This window comes from Camelus dromedarius, chromosome 28 (assembly GCF_036321535.1).
Source record: "Camelus dromedarius isolate mCamDro1 chromosome 28, mCamDro1.pat, whole genome shotgun sequence".
In the NCBI taxonomy this organism is placed as follows: domain Eukaryota; kingdom Metazoa; phylum Chordata; class Mammalia; order Artiodactyla; family Camelidae; genus Camelus; species Camelus dromedarius.
The window spans coordinates 27,694,790-27,721,266 of NC_087463.1; the positions used below are offsets into that span (position 1 = coordinate 27,694,790).

A 26,477-nucleotide genomic window follows, 5' to 3' on the forward strand; every position below is an offset into this window, starting at 1 on the left:
CTTTCTGTTGTGGGTTGGGAGTCCTAACCCCAAGACCTCAGCATGTGCCCTTATTTGGTGATGGGGCTGGTGCAGATGTAACGCTGAGATGAGGTCATGCTGGAGTGGGTGGCCCTCATGCAGTGTGGACATCTGGACAGACGCACATAGGGAGAACACCATGGGAACACCAAGGCCTAGACTGGGGGAAACATCAAACCCAAGGGACACAAAGGGCCGGGGAGGAGAGGAAGCGTCTCATCATAGCCTGAGGACCAGCCCTGCCTACACCTGGACCTGATCCCAACCTCCAGCACTGAGACAACACATCTCCGCCAAGGCACCATCTGTGGCCCTTGATTACGGCGGCCCCAGGAAACTCAGACAGACTCCCACCCACAAGTGTGCAAAGCACAGGGGCCGCAAAAGATGCTCACCTGACCTTCACTCCAACGGCTGAGTCAGTTCTTGACTGCCAGGCTCACTGGCCCAAACATCACGTTTCCTAAGAAATAAATGATTATGACTGTCCCAGCACCATCTGTTTTATTTATTTCAGCTGGATATTTACAGAGAGTTGCTAATACAAAAATACAACGACCAGGTGGACTGAAAGTCAAAGCAATGCCACCCTCACTGCAAACCCTCCAGCGCCGTGAGCACCGCGTGCTTTTCCAAACGCTTCCTCAAAGGCTTAAAGAGTGTAAACACTTCCACGTGAGCACGAGCACACAGCGTCCGTGTGCGGGGCCAGGGCAGCTCAGTATCTGTACTTTGTCGAGTAGTCCTTGGGGGACACAACCAGGCCGCGGCCCTTGCGGGCGCCCCGGTACACCGTCTCGATGATGTCAATCATCTCCTGCTTGTCCTCCATGGCCCAGTTGATCTTGTTGTTGTTGCCGGTGCCCAGGTCGATCATGATGTGCTTGTTCCTGCAGAGGGAGACGCCCGCGCTGTGAAAGCCTGGCCCAAAAAGAATCCCACGAAAAAGCGCCTTGGGTTTTCCACCGTTAGAGCTCCTGCTGCACCTCAGTGAAGACAAGGACATGTGATCTAGAGGGCACAGCATTTAGGAGGAGACAGGAAACAAGCTAAGTGCTATTTAAAGAAATACACAAAGCTCCTTCTGCATTTGACCCACAGGGTAATAGAAGCGTCAAAGCACACAGTTTTAGCCCCTGGGAAAGCCGAACTGTTTTCCTAACTTACCTGAAGAAAGCAATGTATGAGTTTGTTGTGCTGTTCTTATGAGCACTTAGTGTAAATTCTACTAAAACTCCAACTGACTGAAATGAATGATACTTTGTATTTCCATGATTCTTCACAAACTTATCTTTCAAGAGGCTACTTTTTAAGATAAATTTATATGTACACTTTATAAAAATAAAGATATTAACCCATGTTGTACTGGCTGCACTGATTTTTATCAATTTAACGTTTCGCTTCTGCAAGGTTGTACATCTGGCTCCCAGCTGCTGCTCCCTGGGAAGTGCTCCATCCTGAGGTCGAGCTCTGGCCTCCTTTCAGCCAGAAGAGCTTCCAAAGGGCAAATGTGATATTACCCTCCTGCTGCAGGTACACTTCTAGGCATTGTTCCAAGTTCTCACTGGCCCAGAAATCGGTGCACCTGGACCCTCCCACTCGCCTCTCACCACCTGCCACTCCACCCCTCACCTGTCAGTCCCCTCATGTCCTCCCAGGTCCCCCCAAAAGCAAGCTCTTCTGCCCCTGTGCCCCGCCCATGCCTGCCCCCCCTACACGAAGTGGATCCTTCCCCGACTGACTGCCCAGAGAAGAGCCCAGCCTGCAATGCTGGCCTAATGAGGCCCCGAGACAGAACCCACTGAGCCGCCAGATTCTGACCTACAGGCCTTGACTCCTAAGTGGTGGTGTCTAGCCACCAGGTTGTGCACACTGTTACATACCCTGTGCACTCACTCCACCCAGACTGTCCTCACCAGCCGAGAAGCTCCACTTCTGGAGTACGGCCTAATGTCTACACTGCTGTTTACTCACTTTTGTAATAATGATAAACAGTAAGAAAATATGACAAGTAAAAACATCAAATGTGATTTCTTTCCAAATTAAATCTCCACAACAGAATTTCCTTTCACTCATGATGTCACTTAACTTTATTACACAAATATCATCAAGCGTATTTGCATCTCCATCAGACCCCCGTGTGCCTAACCAGCAGCCACTCCACGTTTCCCTGCCATGCAAAGCCTGCAAATCAGGAGTACAAGCTAATTTAAGGCAACGAGGGAAATTCTATTCCTGAAACCAATGACTGACTGACTAGGGTCCACAACAGGATTTTTCGGCTGATACCATAATCTTGCATTTACAAGCAAACTGCTTCAGTACAGGTTTCCCTCTTGGGTATCACAAAAGGACGCTAAGTCACGACACTGATGTCACATTTTAAAAGTGAGTGACTTTAAAACACATTTTCATCAACATTATATTTAGAGGTATCTTACAAGTCAATAAGGATATCTTCCATTTATTTACACTCCACCTAGGTTTTTGGGCAGTTTCAAATTCAAATTCAATTCAAAGGAGTAATTTGTTACTGAGTAAATGCTAAACTGGAATTGTTACTTTGAAAATTATTTAAAAGATAATATCGATTGCCTGGTAATACAAACCATATTATGATAAGACTATAATTAACTTCCTTCTAAATAAAAAAAATCTGAAGCTATTTTGATTACATGAAACCTCCAGATCACCTATTTAATTTAAATAACAACTTTAAGATAAGGGCACATACCTGAAGAAAAACATGACAGTACACGGATCGTATAACTCATACATTTTGTTGAAGTCAGGTACTTCTGTAATATCCACAAGATAAATTACTGCGAAATTTTTAACCTACAAGTAAAAGAGATTGGGAGAAAAAACTAAAATAACATATCAACTTTTTTACTCTGTAAAAACACATTAGAAAACAGAAACGAAAGAATCTGTGTATAACAGGACAATTTCCAAACTAACTCTCCAACGTTTTTTCTCAGCAGAGCTGACATTTGGAAGATAATTCAATACGATCAGGGTCCTAAACTACTGGCCAGTAACACCTCATTCAACATCGTTCGGAATAGCCATTTATGAGAACCCTGCATAAAACGTTCACAGTTAGATTATTCACTCTGAACCAGGAATACTCCATATGGACTTTTCCAACTTGCACTTTCACAAACACTGAGTTACGTGCATTAAATAACTGCTTTAAAACACAGCCTCACCCCTCCATCGTTTAGGTCTGAACACCTGCACATACCAGTGGACCAGCACCCAAGTCGTACTGTGTATAGCACATGTTCTTCCATTTCTTCCCTTAGTTACAAGTTCATCAGAGGACATTTGGAAAACCTAGAAAACTATAAATAAAACAAAACCTCCAATCCCAACACCCAGAGGTTATTGCTAAGAATGACATTTTTACTATATTCTTTCCCATTTGGGGGGGGTGTAAAATCTGTTTATACTGTTTTTTAACAAAATGCAGTTGTACAGTGATATCAGTTATTCACCTATGAACATTATTACCCTTACATTTATATATATACTTCATTAGCTGAATTGATACTAATAAAAATTTTAATCATTTATATTCATGAAAACTCAAAGAAAATAACAGAAGAATGGTAGAGTAGTGGCACTGCCATTTGATGAACTATTACACAGCCATAAAATGTATGTTTGGGCAGTATGCAGTTTATGTAAGAATGCTCATAATTACAGCAAGATACAAAGTGCTGTACTGTGATCACTATACAGTCTTCTAAATGTTCTCTGTTGCTGTCAATGATGAGTAAGAGAACCGTAGCTCACTTAGAAGTGAAACAAACAACTGACACTACAGGGCTTAATTTTTCTTCCCCTCCGTATAAGTTACATCATGATTCTTCAGGCAGTTGTGAAGCCTCCCAAGGCTGAGGCCACATGTGCTGTCTTTACTGATGTGTCCTCAGAGCCCACACAGTACCCAACACACACAAGGCACCAGTAAGTATTTATTGAACGAGTGAATTTTAACAATAAACCTGTATTTCAGAACTCAAAAAATGTACTGTTGTCACTAAAAATGTGTTTGTGGACAGTATGGACTTAATTATATAATCCCAAGTTCAAAGAGACCTGCATTAGGAAATGGGCTGGTCGACATCCTCCTCGGAGGAAGCGCCTGGACAAGGGTGCTCCTGCCCCTGCAGCCAGATGCTTGCAGTGGGGACAGGTCATGACCTCAGCCATGGTTCACCCCATTTGGGAGCACTGCGCACACAGCACCAACCTGCCTTCTTCTAATTCTGGGAACCCTCCCAGCCCCTTTCCTCCTAAAGGGGTGGCATGGATTCTCCTAAAGGGGTGGCGTGGATTCTGCCATGATGCCTTCCACATGGTCTCAACTATTTCTCCTGAGTGTTTCACATCCATTAATGAATCTGCAGTTAACTAAAACCCCTGTGTATTTTTTATATAAAACTGAAACAAGATAGGTGTCTACAATCTTTTCGCTATTTAAAAAATGTTCATTTTGGAAACATAGAAATGGAGTAGAAACACCATTGCTTTGTTTCCAACCCAGTATTTTTTAAAAGCTATATAATTAAAAAGAATATGACAGTCAAATAAAATCAACAGTGTATCAGTGTTTCAAAGTGAAAGTAAACGTTCCCCTTTCCCCAGATCCACGTGCCCTCGTGAGGAAATTTCATACGTTCTGCTTTTCTCCAGCTCTCCCCAGATTGTCAAATAAAGCTCTTAGAAAATCATCTCTAACAGCCAAACAATCTTCCATCCAGTGGAGAGAACGTTCCACTTTAAATTCCAAATCTCCATTTCCGAGCAAACTACGTGGAAGCACCTGCCTCAGGGGGCTGTCATGAGGCCCACACCAGGCATCCGTTTCCAGTCGGTCGTCATGGCTGGCCTGCGTGCTCAAAAGCCAGAGAGTACAGTCATTACCATGTTCTCCTTTCACTGCACATTGTGGTTATTTCCAATTTTGCCATCAATCACAGCAAAAGTCTCAGAGGCCCTAAAACTCTGGCCACTGAAGAGGCATGGTTACTGAGCATAAAGTACGACTACGCTTAATGCTTTGCATACGATGTCAAGCGGCTCTCCGGAAGGATATCAGTTTACTCCTAGCTGAATATTACTCTGAGCTTCTGCATCCACTAATAGGCAAACCTTTTTATCTCTGCTATGTCTACAAAATGACAGTACACTACTTTACTGTGTGGGTCTTTGGAGTTTATTTACCCATTGGAATTTCCTCATTTTTCAAGTTCTTTGCCCATTTACCCGCGGGAGTCTTATTTTTTTAAATGGTACTTTAAACTTACCTGCAGATGTTTATTGCATCTACAATAACATTTGCCTTCTATGTTTGCAGTAATTTTAACTGCTTGTTGGAAAGTATTTTTTTAAACCAAGAACCACATGTACAAATTTCACTTCTATTCTCAAGTTCGATTGTCTAAAATAGTAAATATCCTTTCCAACTCTGCTGCCGCACATTGTACAAGCACGTCGCTTCTTCAGCAAGTCAGCATCCACGCAGCCCAGCGGCCCTCCTGCAGGTCAGTGCAGCGTACAGCATGAGACTGGAGGCCCCACCCCCTGCATGGAGCTCCTCCATCAGCTAAAAACCCACTTGAACTCCTGGAAAAAATATTCTTGACTGTCAATTGGCACCATGTATTTCTGAAGGGTCAATTTTTACATTTTTAGGTAATTCATTTCAAACCCATCAAAAAACTGCATGATAACGTCTCAACTGTTTGCTCGGATTGGCTGTTGGTTTCTATGAGATTCCACATTTGAGCATAAATTTCCGCTGGTTTAACCGACTTTACGTGATCCTGAAGAATGACACCCTGAAGTCATTCCCAATTAGCTCCATGAATACATTTACATTATATACAACTGTATTAGAATGCATTACTGTGAGACAGTATCACTGAGTTTGCTTATTTTGAACTCTATCTGTATGGGCTTTTTAAACACACAGAAATTGAACACCCCACTCGTTCTCACCCACAGTGGGATTCAGGTAACAGTGAACCGCGGCAGAGTGTGTTCCTACAAAATGGCAAGGCAGCTGAGAAGCACACAAAATAGTCTCTTCAAAGCTGTGCACAGGACCAGCCACCAAGCAGGGAACTCTGTTTTTATGATCACTCTATCGAACTCCAGACATCTGTAAAATCTTCAAGCATAACTCTGTTTTCAGTACAGCTCAAAACTGATTGACCGTGAGGTGGGGTTGGTGCTGTCGAAGCATCAAGTCCATGAACCACCTTCTAGGAGAAGCAGTAGAATCAAGTCCAGCCTCAACATTGGAACTTTTACTCACTTTAAAACAGCTGGGGAATCCAAACAGGGCTCGTAACAAGATGAGGAAGATCCCCCACTATCTGCCATTTCTGCAGAGGGAGATTTTTAATAAACAGTTAAGTTGTTCTTGATACTGAAACCTTCAATTTCAAAAATTCCTGTTGAGCAACCCCAAAAAGGGCTTCCAGAATCACAGACCCATATTTTGCCCTTATACTAAGAAGAAAATAAAACATTGTTTTGTAATGTATATCAAGTTTCCATTTTGACTAACTATACTATACTATAGTATTAAAGTTTATTAAAGTAGAAATCCAAGTTTTGGACAAAAGAAAAGGAGTAACTTAAAAGACCAAAGTGAGTCCAATTGAACTGTTCTTACCGACAGGTTCAATACCAAAAAGAGCATGCCTGCTGGTTCGACAGAGATTTGGTCTCTGACGGATACAGAGGTATTCAAAAAGAAGTATTCGGGTAAAAGTCCCTAAAAACTCACATTAACACAAAATCTATCTCCTAGCCGAGAGCATCTTGCTGAGTTTGCTCAGACATGAAGAGCAAACGACCCTCACACCTCCAGCCACCCTAGCCCCATGCTGAGGGCGACAGGGTCTGCACACCACCCGGTGCTGATGCTCCCCCTGCAAGGCAGAATCCAGGACACACACCCTTCGTGGCTCCAGAGTGGACACAGCAGTGATTCACTTGCCAGAACAGAGTTTGTCCACCTGGACACTGCAGCCTAGTCCACGCAGAAACGACTCCCCGACTAGGAGGACCCCCATGTGAGAGCCCCACTCTCCTGAGTTCCACAGGCACCTCCTCAAGCTCCTTCAATAACTTGCTGTCCAAGAGGAAGAGGAGGGAAATGGCCACAATCACAGCACTCCTACTCTGACCCTGACCTTGCGGACAGGATTCTGAAAGTCACACGAGAATTCCACGGGCACTTCTTTAGAAAGCTACCTGGACCTCACCCCAGACCTGTAGAATCAGAACCTCTGAGATGCACCTTGGTAAGGTTCCAAGTGACCCTTCTGCTGACAGACACAGGACGGCCCCCAGCGTTCACAGTGAAACCACCCCCACCTCACTCCGCCTCGCCCGCCAAGTAGGAGACAGTGAAAGCTACTGACGGCAGACCGGACAGCGTTTCCTTTCCTAAACACAAAGCACATCCTTATACCTGCTACTCTTTACTCAAGTTGCTATTTTAATCCAGCCGATATTAACATCTCACATTCCTGCCAAAGAAAAGATGGCTCAGTTTCCTTATTTTTACTCTTCATCAAAATAAATGACCTCTCAAATTAGTATAGGATATTAATAAGTTAAATACCTTATTAACACCCTAATATGTTTGCCTTTTGCCCTAATGCTACAATTGCAAAAATCCAAATCAAAGTTATCTTAAAGTCCCCATGAAGAAATTACATAAAAAGAATTAAGCCCTGGTTATTCAAGTGCCCTCCAGTTGCACTTCACTGTCAGCAAACAAAAGCCACAGACAACGTGGTGTACTAATGTTAAGAGTTGGGAAAACTAGCTCTAACAAGTGCAATTCCACTTCCTCTCAATGTTTCCTGCATTTGAGTCGCTCTAAGATATAAATCAAAGTCACTCATAAAAAGTACGGTGGGGTAAAGAAAAAAAGAAAACCAACCAAAAGAAAAAGGAATAGATTTACTATGCTACCAACATAAATGTTCCGCTTTACGAATACAACAAACAAACATGTACCCGAAGAAAGGATCATCCTTTTAAATTAAGCTACTCAAAGTAAGCTCCAATGCTCCTGCCAGTCTGCAAATGTGTTTTGCTCTTGGCACTACAGAGATAAATTCTGAAAAACATCCTGTCAATAGAAATTACTAACTTATTTAGGGAGAGCGACCATGAACCTCTTAAAAATTTGAAAATCTATGGAAACTTCTCCCAGAAAAAGCCATAAGCTATTCTGACCAATTTCAGGGAGCACGTCCTCACATCTCTGTCCCTTTGTGAACCCTGCACCTTCTCTTTAACTGGTAAACGTGTTGCCTAACAGTCGTTTAAGACTTAAAATCATTTAAGAAGAATGAGTACAGCGCACACGTCTAAATCTCACTGTCAAATGGCAAAGCAAAAGCAATCCAACGTCATGAAAAGACCAAGCGGAGGTCATGACGCGACGTGAAGCGGGGCTGCGCTACCTTTTCAGCTATGCTGTACAAAACCTCGTCCATCTTCATACAAGTAGGGTCCCAGTCGTGTCCAAACCGAATGACGACCACGCGGTCTTCTTCTGAAAGGATGGCCTGATCCACCTGCCATCCATTGTGCAGGTGCGGGAGCATGTACGACATCTTGAGGCCGAAGGGTCTGCGAGCGGGGTGGCGGGAACCCAAGAGTCAGTTCCATCCAGCTCCACTGCAGCGCACCGGCGGGGCCTCACCCTACGGAGACCCCATCCCTCCTGGGCCTCACCCCACGGGGACCCCACCCCTCCCGGGCCTCACCCCACGGGGACCCCACCCGTCCCGGGCCTCACCAGTCGGTGTGCCCGGGAGAGGGGCCAGGCCCGGGTCCACCTTGTCCTCCCGACTCCGCCCCCGCCCCCGGCACGCCCCCGCCCCCGGCCCAGAACCCAGGGCGAAAGGACCCCCGGGCTCCCACACCCGCTGTCCCCTCCTCTCGCCGGGAGCCCTGCACGTACCTCCTCCGCCCACACTGGGCCCTCCCGCGTAGCCGTCCTTCCGGGCGAGGACGCGCGCCGGCGTGTGCGTGCGCGCGTCCGCAGTGCGTGAGCGCCGGCCTGTACGCGCGCGCCGTCGGCAGTGCGTGGGAGGTGGCAGGTGCGTGCGCGCGCCCGGCAGGGGTGGTGGAGTCGGGGCCGCGGCTGGACGTCTGCGGTGCGAGCGGCGGCGGGGCTGCGCCGCTTCAGACCTGCTCCCCGATCGGTGCCCCGGGACCCGGGGTGGGGGTGGGCAGAAGGGTACCGGTAAGACTCAGATGCCCACAAATAGTGTATTGAAATTAGTATTTTTAAACGTGTTTTGTTGTGGTAAAGCTCCGACGTGAACGGTCCAGCTCGGTGCTCGCACGTGGTCGTGCTGCCGCCCGCGCTCCAGGTGGTTCTTCCGTGGGAAGCTTTGTCGAGGTATCGTTCACATACCGTGAAGTGACTCACCCGTTACAGTGAGGTAGTTTCTCACAGAGTCGTGGAACCAACGCCACAGTCCGATTGTAGAAGACTTTCATAGCCCCCAAACCCCCTGCTTATAAGCGTTCAGCCCCGTTTCCCTCCATCCTTTGGCGCTGGCAACCCCCGCCTATGCCAGACACTTTGTGTAAGTCCTCTGTTCCCGACCTCCCACTGAGCATGCTCTTCTCGGGGCTCACCTGCACTGTAGACTCATCAGTACAGTTGACCTGGGACAACGGGGTTTGATCGATGCAGCCACTTACACGGGGACCACGTGGCCTGCAGGTGGTAGAGTCTACAGGAGGGAACGGGAATATGAAGGCCCACTGTAAAATTGTGCGTGGATTTTGAGTGCATGGAGGGTCATTGTTCAAGGATCAACTGTACTTAGTTCCTTTTTATTGGTCACTAATATTCTATTATGTGGATATACTGCATTTTATCTGTCCATCAGTTGACTAACATTAGGGTTGTTTCCACCTTTTGGCTATCATTAATAATGCTGCTATGAACATTTATGTACAAGTTTTTGTATAGATTCAAGTTTTCATTTCTCTTGGGTACATATACAGGTGGAATGGCAGAATCATACGGTAACTGTTTGACATTTTGAGGAATTGCCAAACTGTTTTCAGAAGTAGTACGATTCCGACAGCCATGTAGTGGGGTTGAATTTCTCCACTTCTTTGCCTACACTTATTTGTTGTCTTTTTAAAAAGATATCCTGGTAGGTGTGAAGTGATGTCTTATGATTTTTGACTTGCATTTCCCTAATGGCTAGTGATACAGAGCTTTTAATGTCCTTATTGGCCATTTGGAAAATGTCTGTTCAGTTCCTTGGCCACTTAAAAATGAATTAGTTGTCTTTTTATTTGTGAGTTGTAAGAGTTCTTTATTTTTCTGGATAGAAATCCATCATCAAATACATGATATGAAATATTTCCTCCAGTTTTGTGGACTGACTTCTTATTTTTTATTGATAATCATTTCAGCATAAAACTTTTAAATTTTGATTGAATCCCATGTATCTTTTTCCTTGTGTTGTTTGTGCTTTTGGTGTCATATCTAAGAATCATTGCCTGACTCAGAGTCATGAATATTTACTCCTGTTTTCTTCTAAGGGTTTTATAGTTTTAACTCTTACTTTTAGATCTATGATAATTTCAAGTTAATTTTTGTGTATGGTGTTTGGTAGGTGTCCGACTTTATTCTTTTGTATGTGGTTATCCAGATGCCCCAGCACTACTTATTGGAAAGATTATTCTTTCCTTATCAAATTGCTTTGGCACCCTTGTTGAAAATCAATTGACTTCATTTTCTCCTCTTTTTTGTACATATGTATTTAAAACTGGTTACGTGTTGGATTTATAAGAAAATCAACTGAATTTAAATATAAGCATTTATTTCTGTAGTCTCAACTTTATCCCACTGATCTGTAAGTCTAGCCTTATGTTTATACCACCCTGTCTTGATTAGTAGCTTTGTAGTAAGTTTTGAAATCAGTTAGTCTGAATCCTCTGACTTTGAGTTCAGAAAAGGCTTCCCTATGGATGTGATACTTAAATGGGGACCTGCAAGATGAGTGAGAACTTGGGGAAGAGCTGGGGTCGAGTCCTGGCAGCGTGGGAACAAGTCCAGGGCTAAGAGTGTGGCAGTTTGGGACAATTTGCAGTGGAAATGAGCATATGAGGGGTTTGCAGGATGGACAGGCCGGAAAATGGGGCCTCTGAGGCTGTACTCAGTTAGGATTTCAGACTTCACCACATGCATGAGACAAGCTGCTGAGGCCTTCACGCTGGGGGTTAACAGGTCAGATTTAACCCCTTCGAGCCCCTAGGCTGCCATGGACAGGAGAGGATTGCAGAGGGAGTGTGTAGAGAGAGGGAAGTTGGGAGATTAGCACCAGAGTAAGAAAAGCTGCTGCGTGAGCTCTGCAGAGAGGTCTGGGCTGGAGATGAACACTGGAGAGTTGTTTGGGTCGGTAGTGCCGTTTAGTCTGCTTGAAAGACAATAATAAGACCAGAGGTTTCCCCAGATAATATTTTTGACTAGGTAAGTAAACACAGGGTTGATTTTTAATTTATTTAGGGGAAAAACGAGTAAGTAACAACATAGGTGGTGTATGACTATGAAAAGTTGATGCAGAAAAAATGTGGGGCATGAGAGGATGGCTGTGTCGCACATCTCAGTCGAATCCCTGGGACACACCCCATCAATCGAGGGTCCTTGGCTTCACACAGGAGAGAATTCAAGAGTGAGCCACAGTAGACCAAAGGTGGATTTTGTTCAAAGAAATACACGCTCCATAGACGGAGTGCAGGCTGTCTCAGAAGAAAGAAAGAAGAAAGACCTAGGAGATACACGTTCCATAGGCACAATGCAGGTCATCTTACTCAGAAGGGAGAGCATGGGGTTGGCTAGGAAAAATGAGATCGGTGAGGAATTGTGGGGGTTGTTAGCTTTTATGCGCTTGGTAACTTCATATGCTAACAAGTGGGGGGATTATTCTAGTTACTTTGGGGAAGGGGCTGGGATTCCCAGGAATTGGGCCATCACCCACTTTCTGACTTTGTATGGTCAGCCTTGAAACTGCTGTGGCACCTATGGGAGTGCCATTTAGCAGCTACTGTATTTCAAGAAGCCTATGTTGAAGCTCAAGGCCTACTGGGGGTTGAGTCTTCCACTATCTTGGTGCTAATGGCTGTGTCATTCTTTAATGGCTATGCCCTGCCCCCTTCCCTACTGCCTCAAAATGACTGAATTTGTAACACGTGCACCCAGAACAGAAGAGAGACAAAGTGGGGGAGTGAACCCTTGGGGGGTGACTTAGAGCATGGTGGGGCAGTGCCACCGTCCTACAGGGAGGGCCTGTGTCACCTACCTCCCACCTTCCCAGACAAAAGCAGTCCTGACCTCAGGGTGAGACTTGCTTTTTACCAGGTGCCAGCATGGAGACCCTGCCCACCAGTGTAGTCCCCCACACCTTCCCCCACCCCCTTGACTTAAAACAATAAAACAGCCAATTGTTTTATAAGCAAAATGGGTTTATTCGAGAACAGCAAAAAGTTGCAATGTAGGACATGCCATCTATGGCAAACCACTGGCAAGTCCAGAGAACAGAGGAGAAACTTCAGAGAGGGCAAGGGGGCTTTGGGAGAGTACTGGCTCCCCACAGGCCAGCTGTTGCCTGACGGAGGAATTCCTCCTTCCAATACTGAGTTGATAGTAATGTTGCCAGTGGATGCAACCGGTGTTCCAGGTTCTTGTCCTGTCCCAGAAAGAATTCAGAGACAAGACGTAGCGGTTAAAAAAGTAGAGTGAGGTTTTATTAAAGGATGGATAATACACTCTCAAGGGGAGAGCAGGCAGGCTCAGGTGACGCTGCCCTCAGTTTCTTTGGCAAGGTAGTTACATAGGGTGTAAAAATGAATGGGTGGAATATTCATTGTGGAGGGAAGGGCTTGGGGTCGTATTTCCTGATTATCATCCCAACTCCACTTTCCCAAAGGGAGGAGGGATTTTTGTCCTTTTTTAGTCTGGATCAGAAGTGTCATGGCGTCGGTGCATGATGGGGACTTCTGATCTGCAAGGCTAATTTTATTGAAATGAGGGCATAATGTGCAAAAGGTTACATTTGGACACTGAAAATTCCAGCCTTTTTTTCGCCTTTATTTGTTGGTCTCCAGGCCAAAAGGTGTGGCCGCCTATCAGCCCAAATGTTCCTGCTTTTCTTTCTCTGCCCAAGGGACCCCTGGTGCTTACATGATGTATGGTTTCCAGTATTTGGCTTGTGCCCCTCCTTTCTGCCCAATTCCTGCCATTTGGTCTGTGTCCCCCTTTCTCTGCTCATAACTAGCTATCTGCCTACCTAACAGTAAGGGTGGGCCTCCAGTGGAGGCAGAGGGGGCAGGTGAGACCTTCCCCTTCTGGCCACAGATCCATCTTTTTTTTCTAACCTGTTATTTTTTGAATTATAGTATAGTCGATTTACAATGTCGTGTTAGTTTCTGGTGTACAGCATGGTGACTCAGTTATACATATATACACTCCTCATTCCCTCTTAAATGAGGTTTCTGTTTGTTTTTTTCACCCCCACACTGAGGCTGAGGCTGAGGCCAGCAACCTTCCCCACCACCCAGGTCCCCAAGTCCACCACCCAGCTCGGCTCTGAGAGAGGCTCCGTCCGCAGTCCTGCAGAGCAGCGGGGGGTGGGCCGGCAGGCGGGGCCTGGTCCCGCAGGCGGGGCTCGCAGAGGCTGCTGGGGCTGGGGGCATGGCTGGGGTGTGGCCTGGCAGGGGGCGTGGCCGGCGCCCTTTGACCTCCCGCCTTCCTGGTCAGGTTCGTGCCTGGGAGGCTGGGTCAGGTCCTTAAATCTTGAGTCTTTTTAAAAAGGTCAATGTGTCCCTAGGATGTTGCTTTGTGGGCGGGAGACTGGACCTCTGCCGCGTGGGTGTGACTGACCTCCGGCCTTACCTGGGACTGGTGGGTAGCATCAGAATTCTGAAAGTCATGTGGGCCTGCAGGGCACGATCCTAAAGGATTTAACAAGGAAAGTCCAGTGTTACTATTTATACCTGCCTTGTTGAAGAGAAGACTTAAGGCGGCTTCAGAGACTGCCAGAACCTAAAGGTATTCACTCTTTTTCTAAGCTCCAGGCAGTGGCAGATTAAGCTTTAAATGGATAAGATTCAGGTACCAACAGTAGATTTTATAGTTTATGGTTTAACCTCTTATATGAACGCAATTTTTTTAATTGACACCTGGTGCCTGGAGAAACCTCACATAAAGGGTGTAAACAGTGCAGTTTTCATTAATCCCAAAGCAGCAAACCCATCCTCACGGGCACGCCCTTTGGTGTATCTTTATCTTTTAGGTGGCCTCATGTAGTCATGAGTGCTTAGGTCACTTCCATCAAGTCCAGAATGTCATGCTGAGGGTGATAACTGATCAGAGGGGCTAACCATGGCATCATCTACCTCCTGTAAAGGAGGAATCTTTTTTCCAGGTTGTTTTTTGAGCCTCTTTGGCACAGAATCTGTACAGGGATCTGTAGATGACAGAGGACAAGCAGCTTTGGTTTTATACTCACGAAGAGGCAGAGGGCTACTGTGGGCGGCGAAACTTCAGAAGGTGTTGGAGGACAAGAGGACAGGGTGGCAGGGGGACTTGGCAGGATGATGTGGGAGTGTTGGGCTCACCTGTCAAATATTAAGAGAGGAACTGTCATGAGGAAATAGGATTTTAAGAAGTTTTATTGCATTGTATGAATTCAGCCTCCCTCTTTGGTGTAAGCTTGTTTCTAGACACTTGGGTAAATATCTAAATTGTTGTTCAGATTTAAACGTTAATAACTCCTGTTCGCTGAAAGCTTGCAGTTGGTGCTCCAGGCCCTGCAGGTTCCCTTCTACCGTCAGGGCCGCCGGGCACGGCTGTCTGCCTCCCTCCCCTTGTGCTGGAAGAGAGCGAGTTTCCGAGGGAAGCGCCGCCTGCAGAGCAGCGGGAGGCCAGCGCCAGCTCCTCCTTTGCACCTGGCCCCGCTTTGTCCTCTTTCCTGCCCTCTCCCCACCTTTTTTGTCTCTTTCTCTCTGTCCCCAAAACCAAACATTTGTATTGATTGCATTTGGTTTTTGTTTCTCGTTTTTGCTTTTTAAGTTGAAAATATTTTCTTTACTCCCCACTCCCTTGCCTGCCCTCACTTCTGCGAACTGAATTAGCTCTTGTGTACTTGTGTTATCTCCTCGCTCCTCCTGCCCCGCCGCCTCAGGGCCAGGTCAGGGTCTGCATGCCTCCCTCCTCACCTCACCCTCCTGAGTACTGCACAGGCGTCGGTCTTATTTGCCTTTGAAGGAAGAAGTTGGAAGTTCATTCTCCTTTACTTTTCTTTCTGGGTATCGATTTTACAGGGGCTTTACAAGAAAAAAATCCTGACTTTATAGCCTTGGATCTGTTGAAGGCGATTTCAACAAAGGTAATATGAGTTTTTTTTTTTTTAATTAAGCAATCATTTTGCAAGGAGGAAGCTGACTTTTAATTTATGTTTAGCTTTTCAAATTAAACAGCATGAGGAGAATGCACATAGCATTTGGAAAAGGTACATGTCTGAACTATCACTCTGTTAACAAAAACAGCTGTGAAATTTTTTTTAATTTAAAAATTTTTTATTTATTTTTTTGCCGGGGGAAGTATTTATTTATTTAGTTAGTCTTTCAGTGTAGGTACTGGGGATTAAACCCAGGGCCTTATGCATGCTAAGCGTGCTATCTACCACTTGAGTTATACCCTCCCCCTCAAAAGCTGTAAAATTTTTGATTTTTCCAAATTTCACACGTGGGTTTATCCTCTGACTTGGACAAACTGCCAGTGTCTAATAACACACCCAGTAATACTTTGTGGCATGTTCCTTTGTTGTCAGAATGTTCCCAGCCTAACCATCACGTTAATGCTGTCCATCCATGGACACCTGCAGAGACATGTCCACTGAGCTCTCTTTTCACAGAAATTAGGGGAGGAAAAGGCAATGTGACCTTAGGCTGCAATTATAAAACACTACCTGTTATCACTCAAGCTTCACCAAGAACCCAGGAAGGCTGGGGACCTCTGATCAGCCACAGAGCTGTGCCAGAGCCAAAGTCCTCATCTTTCGACCCTCCCACCACTGAGCACTGGGCTCAGCCCCAGCAGTCCACTGGGCTCAGGCTCCCTTCTCAGGAAGTTGTTGATGGTTGGTCCCCCTTCCTGTCTCAAGCTCCTTTGCTGGATTCTTGGCTGTGACTGGAGATGGTCAGGGTCTATGCCAGAGCAGAAGACAGAGACCAAGGATGGAGTGATCTCCTGAATCTTCCCGGTGCTCCCATCCCTGCTACACCCACTTCTCCCACCTGGGACTCTCCACCCTCTTCACAGTTGGAACAGCCATGACTCACTTGGAGGGTCTTGGATCTTTTCCACATACAACCACGGACAGGAACGGTGTAATCAGTGTGTGTCCTTGCTCTGTAACCAGTATTAAAGCAGTCAGAAATTGAGCCTCCTCTCTGGAAAAATAAACTAAGATCTTATTTGGAATGAAGCTCTTTTAATCTTTTATTCAATGTCCAAAACGTAAACACAAATTGTTTTTTAGCCAATTATGCTCTGAGCTTTGAACATATTTTAAACATTTCCAGCTAAGTTCATGACCCAAAGATAAAATGCATTCATTAGCCTCAACTCTTGAAAAGCAACCGGTTTTCTTTTTGGAGGAAAGCTATAAAATGTTAAAAATATCTTATTTTTAATTTGGAACAAGGAACATAAAACATTATTTAATCATTTGACAGACAATAACAAATGTCTTTTACTTTCACAGTAAAAAATGGTCAGTTTTATTTTAGTGGCTGAAAAGAACAAACATCTGTTATCTCCTAGGTCTTCAAGCCAGGAATCCAGATGTGGCTTCCCTGGGTGGTTCTGGCTCAGGGTCTTAGGAAACTTTAGTTAAGGCATTGGCCAGGGCCACGGTCATTGCAGGGCTCACCAGGCCGTTAGCTGGCCTCTGAGTTTTACTTCTCACTCACTTGGGCCTGGGCACAGGGCTGCACCCCAGCTTGGCACTGGGCTGCCCTAGGAGAGGGGACAGTGGGAGAGGGCAGTGAACTCCCTCGCTCCACTGTGTTCCCTTCACTAGACGCAGACTCCAGGGTGGGGGGGTCACACAAAGGCATGAGGACCTGAGTGGGGCTGGGAGGCTTCCCTCCCCCGCCCCCCTCACACACACACACACACACCCCCGCCGCAGGGCAGAAGTAAGGACCCAGGTGAGGTAGGGAGGAAAGTGGGCACGGTGCCAACATTGGTACCCGCAGAGCTCTGGGTCTGTTGTGTTCAGTTTTTATGGGAATGTATCCAGGAAGTAAAGTGAATTTGCCCTGTTGCCATTTAGAAAATCTAAAGAGTGATAGAATAACGTAGTGGTTATTCTCATGAAGACTCTTTGACAGCAGACACCGCTTTCAACTTTCTGCAGGCCATGGGCGATCAGGACCTACCTGGAGTTTTGGTGTCTGGGTTTAAAGGACCGCATGGTATATGTGAAGATCACGTGAGAGATCTGCAGAAACACTTTCACCTCATCACCATGGAAGAATTTTTGGAGAATAAAACACAACTAGCTCCGAAGATCCGCGCTGTGTTCGTCTGGGGCGGGAGGCCAGCTGTTGACCGGGAGCTCCTGCGTAGCCTGCCCTCCCTGAGGATCGTTGCCAGCGCGGGGGCCGGGCTGGACCACTTGGACCTGGCGCTCATTGCCAGCTCTGGCGTGAAGGTGGCCAGCACACCACATGCTGTTTCCAGCCCCACGGCAGACCTGGGGATGGCCTTGCTGCTGGCTGCAGCCCGGAGAGTAGTGGAAGGTAAGCAGCCATTGGAGATGCTGGTTTTCCGGAGATCAGGTGACATGTTCAATGCCACGCATGATACAATTTTATCTTCTGGCTCTGAGTTCCTCATACTGCCCTGCGGATCGGAGCCACTCTTAGTGGATTATAGCCCCCTCAGTGCCAAGCTCAGTGTCTGGGGCACGTGGCCTCTGTCTGATGCCCTGTTTCTCCCCACCGAGCTCCACTCACTACGCAGCAGTGGGTAACTGTGTGCATGAAGTAACTTCAGCACCACTGTGAAAAGGCCCCTGGGGTGATTCATTGGCCAGTCAGCATGCCACGCTACCAGGGGTGGAGGCCTACAAGCGAGTGGCGGAATCCCACCTCTCCACACACTGGACATCATCGCTGGGAGCATCTCCAGGAAGGCAGCAAAGTGATGCAGCGCTTCACACTGTCCTGACGGAGCCCCGGGGTGAAGCGGCTTGAGGAAGGAGGCAGCGGGAACCAGGCCAGTGCTGTTCCCGCTGCTGCTGGTTCACACTTGCACAGTCACACATGCACACACACACACACAGTCACATGCTCAGACATGCAAACATACACATGCACACACACTCACACATACACAGACACACACACACTGCAAAACCAAATTTTTACCAAAAATCCTCCCTGAATGCGAAAGAAGTTGTTATTTTAAAGCCTTCCACCAGGAGGCTCTGGTTTGTTACATCACTGCCGCGATGTCACAGGGCGGGTTGTGGGGTTTCCGTGTGTGCTGTGCACACTGCCCACTGCCCAATCTGCACCTTTTTAATTTCAGGTCATCAGTTGGCTGTTTCACCAGATACGGAGAAATTTTCTATAAACTGGATGGGTCAGGGAGTGACCGGGGCCACTCTGGGAATTATCGGCATGGGCAGCATCGGCTATAAGATTGCCCAGAGGGCCAGAGCGTTTGAAATGAAGATTTTGTACCACAATAGGAAACGGAGGTAAAATTCAGAAAATGGACTTGAAATTAACGAGCAGCACTTACACCATCCCTGCCTTAAACACGGCTTAGAGGTATTATGCCTCCACTTTTCATACACTTCCCCTGTTCTTTCTCTCCAAAGAGTAGGACTGATGATCAAGGCATTGTGGTTTTTTATGATTACCTTGAAAAAATTTCACCAGAAAGAAAAGAGATTTTTGGCTCACCTACAATTGTGCTTTTTTATTTGTAAAGTGATTTTTTGCTCTTGGGAGATGCTGTCCACACTCTACTACACACAACACACTGAGGTGTCCGCTCCCCCCCCATGGTACTCAGGCTGAGGCCCCCTTCCTCTGGCACTGCCAGCAGCACTCAGCCCAACACCTGGTCCTGTTGATTCCATCCAAACAACGACTCTCAAACCTCCTGTTCTCTCTCACTTCACCGTCGCCACCCATCACGCCTCAGGCCCCGTCCTTCCTCACTTGAAACACACACCCACTCCCAGACTTCCAGCCCCATCTGCAGACCAGCCAGAGGATGGCATGGTTCACAGCCTTTCAGTGGCTTCTGTTGCCGTAGTGTAGATTTCCATTCATGGAGGCGTGGTGAGCTGGGAGGCTGTCTCCCTTACAGTCACTGTGTTTGCTCAGTGGACAGTGGAGAGACTCGGGTAGTTGTCACAGCTCTCAGTGCGAGGAAGGCAGACGCAGCGGCCAGGGCTCTAGGTATGTGATGTGGGCGGGGCATTCACAGCGGCCAGCACATGGCCGTTCCTTGTTCCTCCAGGCCATCCCCTGGCCAAGACATGTTAGGAGAGAATTCATATAGTTTTATATTCCTTATCTGGAGGGCAGTAGTGGCTACCAGGGATACTGTGACCTCCTGGAGCTTGGAATTTCTGTTAAATAATCAGCTTTCTGGTGTGGCCAGAGCAGGAGGTAAGATTGGACCCAGAATAAAGCACACAATCCTGCCAGCACTGGACCCTTGGATCCGTCCTCTCTGTTGAGCAGACGGCACTCCTAGGCCCTCTCCTGTTTCTCTGTTTTTTCTGGAAACTTTGATGTGTTTGCCCACATTCAGCAATACTTGACATCATTGAAAGCATGTCTGACACACAAGTGGGCTTGTAGCAGACCCTGGGGGTTCACAGATGAGCGACAGGAAGCACATGACCTCAGGGGGCTCTCAGACTGGGGTGAAGCCACGCAGATGCTGAGGTCTCACCTTGGAGAACCCAGAGGCGTCCACAGGGTGTCTTGGGTGACCCCTGTCCTCTGGGCCCTCAGAAACTCCTCCTGGGGCAACTTGATGAATTTCTAACTGGAGAATGTGGTTTTTCTTCCTTATTCTCTTAATAGGAAATTGGAGGAGGAGGGAGCTGTTGGGGCCACTTACTGTGCGAGGCTGGATGACCTGCTTCAGTGGTCAGACTTTGTGATGCTGGCTGTGAGCCTGACACCCCAGACCCAGGGGCTGGTTGGGAGGCGGGAGCTGAGTCTGATGAAGCCCAGCGCCACTCTCATCAACATCGGCAGAGGTACCTGCCCCCTGCTGTGTGCTGAGGACCCTGCAGGAGAACCCCCCCCCCAATACCCCTCATCATTTCCAGTCAGCCGTTCCCCCGCATGGCCTGAAGGGTCCACGTAGACTGGGGGGTGTTGAGTTAAAGGGATTTTACTTTCTATTTAGGGATATTTCTGATTTTTATCTCCACATCCTTTTGAACCTCAAGTTAGCAACAGAGGGTAACATTCCACTGTGGCAGGTCTCACATCCAAGTTTGGATGTCTTCTTGTGGGGGGCATCACAGTTTGATCTCCCAGATAATTAAGCAGAATTTATGGGGATGAATTTTCTGAGCCTTCACTTTATTATTTGGTCATTTGACACTGGTGTAGAGCTTTGTGCATGTGTGCAGGAGGCAGTAGGCCCTGTGCTATAACCAGCGTTGGTGGGTTGCTGTGGCATCTATAAGAAGACAGGCAGAGCCCTCGACACACATGGGAGGGTTTGTGCTGACATCAGACATGCAGGCGGTTTGCCTTTGGGGGTCTCGGGCTGGAGCACCTGGCATGACCAACAATAGGTGACAACATCCACCTGTGTCTCTCATCTGTAAAACAAGGAGAGGAATGCTTGCCGTGGGTGCTCCCTGTCCTGCCAGGTGGGCGGCCGCTCACAGCCTGTCAGCTGGAAGGAGGCTCCTCGTAGGTCTCTGCAGGAAGGAGAGTGTCTCCTTCTCAGCTGCTGCTGCTCACCCTGATGTCTTGTATTTGAAATGCAGTTGTGGATCGTGTTTGTGACTGTTCCGGTTTTTAATGTGTATTTAAAACTACACATTCCTTAGCTGGGACCCTTTGGTGGTTTGGGAGGTGGTGCAGTGCAGTGAGAAGGCCCAGGCTGGTGTCAGACAGACCTGGGCTCGGATCCGGGGGAATGTGGTAGGAAAGTGTGACTTTGGGGAGCTTGTAACCTGTGAGCCTCAGTTTTCTTATCTGTAAAATGAGTGTTTCCTTTTCCTGGGTAAGTGGACGATTCAGCAAGACAGTGTCTATGAAGGGCTGAGCCTCTCTGGGCATGTGGCAGGCGCTTGACAGGACAAAGTTCACGTGCTCTGTCAGACTTCTGATGAGATCAGGATGTGTCTGAACAGTAGCTCATGCGACCAGAGCATCCTTCCCGTGGTTCCTACAGAGGAGGTGTCTCATCCATCCAGGTCCGTTAGTGGATCAGGACGCCCTGGTGGAAGCCCTTCAGACCGGGGTCATTAAAGCGGCAGCGCTGGATGTGACGTCCCCCGAACCCCTACCCAGGTAAGGAAGCCGACAGTTGCAGTTCTCCGGCTCCACGGGGCAGGTCTCAGAGTCACATGTTGTGATCGTGCAGGGTCTGGTGTTGTCCAGTTCTGCAGGTGTCAGGCGTCTGCCTCAACACCTCCATGGACAGGGTGCTTGGGGCCCTGGGGCCCAGATCGCAAGGATGGAGGCTGCACAGAACCGTCTTTTTCACGTCCTCCGGTTACCCACTGGCCCCAGTCTGCTCTATGGAGCATCGAAGGCCGACTTTGATCATTCTTCTACAGACCTGCATTATTTTAATCACTACATTTTATCTTGGTCTTTTTTTTTTTTTGAGGCTAAATATCTTCACATCCTTTACTTGTAGCCTGACTGATATCATTTACAGACACCTCATCATTATTACTGTGTTTCAGCACTTAGATTTTCAGGTCCTTTGAAAGTGTGCCCGTGAGACTGGCATCCAGGACCCGTGCTGTGGCTGGAGCCCTGGGGAGAGGGGGACAGAGCCGTGGCCACAGCCTGTATCTAGAGGGTCATTGCACTGTAGCTCATTGAGTTTTTAGTCAGCTAAAACTGGAATTGTTAGTCCCTCAATTGTTTTTAAGTGCATGTGTAGAATTTTACATTTACTTGTATTTAATTTCATTTGCTTGTGTGTTTTGACCCAGTGATCCAGCCTGTTGGGACATCTGGATCCGGCCACTCATTACACCAGCTGTTCTGACCTTTGATTCCCCCAACTTTGATTTCTATCCACTGAGCAAATTACTGTCAGCAGAATGCTTGACATTATAGCCAAATTTACTATCTAAGTGTATCAAGATTGACCATAGAACTTACAGACATTTCTGAGAAAAATAGCAATTTATTCAGAACAGAGTTTCTCATAATGTGGTCTGGAGACCCTTTCAGGGGGTCTGTGAAGTCAAAACTATTTTCTTTCTTTTCATTTTAAAGATCTAATTGGCTTTATTTAATAATTCATGAATCAGGCAGTACTCTAGCAGGTAGAGAGGAACTTACAAGTCAAAACTATTTTCATGATACTGTAAGATGTCACTTATTTCCACTCAAGTTTTGTCACAAGTGCACACTGGAGTCTTCTGGACACCCTGACAGCTAAGGGAATGTGCTCCTGTGCTGTATTAATTTTTTTTAGCATTTCTTATTGATTTATAATCATTTTACAATGTTGTGTCAAATTCCAGTTTTCTAATACAAAAAGTGTTGATAGATATACGAGAGCCACTAATCTACGATGAAAAAATAATCACGATATAAATTAAGAAGCATGACCATTTCTGACAGCCGTCAACTTACTCAGACACCTAGAAGTCATGTGATCACCCCTGTTGCCTTTTACTCACATGTCACAGGGCAAATACCAGGGTCACATCCCGAAGTCTAGTTTATCCTAACAGGTGATGCACTCCCCATGTCCCACATGAAATCATTTCTGTGGCCAAGAGCTTTAGCAATTTTCTCAAGAATAACAATCTTTAGATATCTATATTAATTTCTAATCTCTGTACTTATCAGATATGTTTCAGGTTTCATCTTGGTTTTTCAGGGAGACATTCTGATTCTGCTTACTATGAAAAAAATTATTTAAAAAGTAGGAAATCTAGGGTTATATTAGTCACACTACATAAATATTCTTTGCTTTACAAAAGGATTCACTACAGATTATTTTCAAAAGAAGAAGTTTATTTGCCAATAGTGCCAGGAGTCCCCAAGATCACCTTCAGGCATAATGGTTTGCTAGAAAGGTGTGCAGAACTCAGAAAAGTTTTCATACTCACAATTAGCTTATTACGTGAAAAGACATAGTTTAAAATCAGCAAAAGCAGAAAACTGATAGGGTGGTGTACAGGAGAACCAGGCCTGAACTTCCAGGTGTCCTCCCAGTGGAGCTGCGTGGGCAGCACTTACTGCCTCCAGCAATGATGAGTGACAACACATGTGATGTATCTCCAACCAGGGACACTCACCCGAGCCTTGGGAGCAAGGGTCAGGTATGCAGGCATGGAGTGCCCACATTTCTGACACTGGCTTCTTAGTCTCTAGCTGCTGCAGAGGTCAAACTGGCTACAGGTTGACCTAGAGCCTAGGCAAACCAAAACAGGCATTCACCACAAATTACACTGTAGTGTAAACTACCCAGCTCTGCCCAAGGCCCCAGGTATAAGAAGACACTCTTATCAGGCAGTATGTCTCCAGGGCTCCCAGGTTATCTCCCAGAGGCCAAAGGCCAGCCTTATCTTGGAATGTGCAGGGTTCTAGAGCTCTAAGCCTGCCTGTAAATTAATTATTTACTACACAGGCCACCCCCTGGCCCTGGGCCTAGGCTGTCTTATGGCAAAATGATCATATTTCTTGGAACACCTACATTTACTACAGTATTTTTGTGACAGATGCAGCAATAATATCAGTATGCCTGACATTCAGAGCAGCCAATGTGGAGCAGGGATAGATTTAAAGAAACAACTAAACCATTGTGTTTTTGCACTAGTTTGATTGTTCCCCACACCCCTTGATATACTACTATTTGTACCTTATGATGAACTTGTGTAGCACTATTTAGTATATAAATTCGCTATTTAGCTAAATCCAGTTTTCCCTCAGGCCAGTCATTTCCCATTGGTTTAACATCCCAAGGAGGCTTTAACTCAGTCTCTCAGCACCACTGATCTTCAACATCAGTATTATCATATGCTGTACTTACAGGAGGCGTCTTACGAACAATTCCAGCATTGCACCGTATTGCAGCAAGGTCATGGCACAATTCGGTTTCATCACATGACAAATCAGTAGCAGTTACAGAAGTATTTGCTATGCCTTCTCAACAGAACTGTATCTAGCCTGTGTACCAGATGACATTACGGCCAGGTGTTGGTACAACTGGCCATGATTCAGCTCCTTTTGGGTTCCGAGTCAGGACAAAGCCAGTCACCCTGTCTCAGTTCACACACTTGTACTGAGACTGGTTTCCATCACATGCTGTTATAAAGTGGGTCCCACCTCCTTCATGTGGGGAGGACAAGTGTTGTTCAGAACAGTTCCTATCCCTAATTGTGCCCCAGGATGTGTCTTATTTCAGTCATTCCTGGAGGTGAGGGCAGGTGTAGTGCATTGATAGGAATTACAGGTGCCTCCAGAGAGCTTCCATAGGCTTGGGGGTCGTCCACAAGATTCCCAAAGGTGTGTCCCTTGAGCCTCAGTAGCTAGGTTGGAGGATGGCTGCTGCATGGCTACTTTGGCTTCTGTCTGTATTAAAATGCTAAAGAGCCCTCTTGGGCCAGGTGACAGCACTTCCCCAACCCTGGGTTTCAGTATCATCCGTCATTCTGAGTCTGCCACTTCACTGAAACTTCATTATCTTTCCAGGCTGACTCCCATCCTTGGCCTTCTTCCTGGACGGGATCTCCCTCTAATCTGCCAACTCTAATTAATCAGTCTTTTCCCTCTGAAGGCCACTCCCATTAAAGGCATATTCAGCTTGTCCCATGGGGCCTGTCTCCCCGAGGCCCTTTTGTCTTGTGGGTCAGTGTCGTTTAGTCCAGCAGGCATGTTATGCCACTGTGTACTAATGGCCTGGGTGCAGTTAGGGTATGTGTTTTACACCCAGAAATGTTGGGTCACCTGTACCAGGGTCAGATAAGCAGTGGTCACACCTAGGTGTAATCTAGACTTCGCTACAAGACCTTCACCATCCCAGGGTAGGGGTATGAAACCAGAATATGAAATTAAAGAGGCCAAACGATTCTGAATAGTCTTCCCAAATAATCTGCGTTTCAGAGATCACCCTTTGCTCAAGTTGAAGAACGTCACTCTGACACCTCACATTGGAAGTGCAACTCATCAAGCCAGACGACAGATGATGGAGAGTCTGGTTGAAAGCATCCTGGCTTCTCTCAATGGCCTTCCTATTCCTAATGAAGTGCTACTTGAATGATTTTTGTGGGCTGAGAAGTCAGTGGGCTGAAAACATGGCAGAATAAATGGGAAAAGAACATGTACTTTATATATATTAGAGTCCCTTATATAGATTGGATTAATACTATTTCGATGAAAACCTTGAGGAATAGTAATAATTGTTACCACTTGTTGAGAGATTGCTAAATGCTTTCCTTCTTTTCATCCTCAAGGCAGCTGTATGAAGGAAGTTCTATTGTTATTCACGATGAAACTGAGCACAGAGAATTACTTCTGTAGAGCCCAAAAGTCTGCAAATACTTGATTCTGGATTAAAACCCTGTGGATTTTCCAGTGAGCTATGTTGCTATAAATCCTGTTAAATTCCGATCTTTTACTGGATTACATAGTCCGCTAGTACCCTAATCACTATTTGTTTCTATCATTAAAAAAAAAAAAAAAAGATTTTTGTGCACCTTCGATGTGCCAAGCCCTGTTCTAAGAGCTGGGGCTGCTACAGGAAAAAAGTCCCCACCCTCAAGGGGTTTACTTCCTACTGGGGAGAAGGCCGAACACGGCCAGGAGCTGTGTGCGCCAGTGCGGGATAGAAGAGGGTTCGGGGGTGCGCACGCCTCCTTTCTGGAGTAGTTTCGAAGCCGCTGTCTTTCCCCAGGTGGCCCGGTGAGGAAGTGAGCAAACGAACTGGCAGTGCAGACAGAAAAACCCGAGTCCCTCCCAGTCGTGCAGGCAGCAGGGGCTCTGCTCCAGGACACCCACCTTTCACATAAACTGCCCGGTTTAGACCTCTCACCCCTTGCTTTCTTCATCTGATATTTTGTAGTTAGGGAGCTGCAGCGCACGCTTCTCTCCTAGCTTCGTACGTTAGCGTAAACTGTGTT

General features: G+C 46.6%; 2 protein-coding genes across 8 annotated transcripts; one reads left to right on the plus strand and one right to left on the minus strand.

The window, feature by feature from the left end:
• Positions 1–508: 508 nt before the first annotated feature.
• On the minus strand, positions 509–9,091 carry TXNL4A (thioredoxin like 4A). 5 transcript variants are annotated; one of them, XM_031441703.2, is made up of 4 exons: positions 9,029–9,091; positions 8,526–8,694; positions 2,756–2,859; positions 509–911 (listed from the first exon to the last, which is right to left on the minus strand). In XM_031441703.2, exons 2-4 carry the CDS (start codon positions 8,676–8,678, stop codon positions 740–742), a joined length of 429 nt encoding a protein of 142 aa, XP_031297563.1. In that variant the 5' UTR covers positions 8,679–8,694; positions 9,029–9,091; the 3' UTR covers positions 509–739. The 5 variants fall into 5 exon arrangements, with proteins under 5 accessions (XP_031297563.1, XP_031297564.1, XP_031297560.1 ...); XM_031441704.2 differs by having other exon boundaries at positions 509–942; XM_031441700.2 differs by having other exon boundaries at positions 509–1,001.
• A 149-nt stretch (positions 9,092–9,240) lies between these two features.
• LOC105103846 (glyoxylate/hydroxypyruvate reductase B) lies at positions 9,241–25,934 on the plus strand. 3 transcript variants are annotated; one of them, XM_064480472.1, is made up of 7 exons: positions 9,241–9,313; positions 15,421–15,485; positions 17,523–17,907; positions 18,701–18,872; positions 20,221–20,399; positions 21,579–21,675; positions 25,462–25,934. In XM_064480472.1, the coding sequence occupies exons 3-7, from the start codon at positions 17,526–17,528 to the stop codon at positions 25,616–25,618; spliced, it is 987 nt and encodes a 328-aa protein (XP_064336542.1). In that variant the 5' UTR covers positions 9,241–9,313; positions 15,421–15,485; positions 17,523–17,525; the 3' UTR covers positions 25,619–25,934. The 3 variants fall into 3 exon arrangements, with proteins under 3 accessions (XP_064336542.1, XP_031297551.1, XP_064336541.1); XM_031441691.2 differs by having other exon boundaries at positions 9,243–9,472; XM_064480471.1 differs by lacking the exon at positions 9,241–9,313 and adding an exon at positions 13,843–14,146.
• Positions 25,935–26,477: the final 543 nt, after the last annotated feature.

What these genes read in the sequence shown, in the direction of transcription:
- TXNL4A (XM_031441700.2), bottom strand. Translation starts at nt 8,678, where the DNA reads ATGTCGTACATGCTCCCGCACCTGCACAATGGATGGCAGGTGGATCAG. An exon ending in TGTACAGCATAGCTGAAAAG is followed by an intron (nt 2,860 to 8,525) that starts GTAGCGCAGCCC and finishes TTTTACTTGTAG; the next exon opens with GTTAAAAATTTCGCAGTAAT. An exon ending in ACTGTCATGTTTTTCTTCAG is followed by an intron (nt 1,002 to 2,755) that starts GTATGTGCCCTT and finishes ACTGAGGTGCAG; the next exon opens with CAGGAGCTCTAACGGTGGAA.
- LOC105103846 (XM_064480472.1), top strand. Translation starts at nt 17,526, where the DNA reads ATGGGCGATCAGGACCTACCTGGAGTTTTGGTGTCTGGGTTTAAAGGA. An exon ending in TCTCATCAACATCGGCAGAG is followed by an intron (nt 20,400 to 21,578) that starts GTACCTGCCCCC and finishes TCATCCATCCAG; the next exon opens with GTCCGTTAGTGGATCAGGAC. An exon ending in TCCCCCGAACCCCTACCCAG is followed by an intron (nt 21,676 to 25,461) that starts GTAAGGAAGCCG and finishes TCTGCGTTTCAG; the next exon opens with AGATCACCCTTTGCTCAAGT.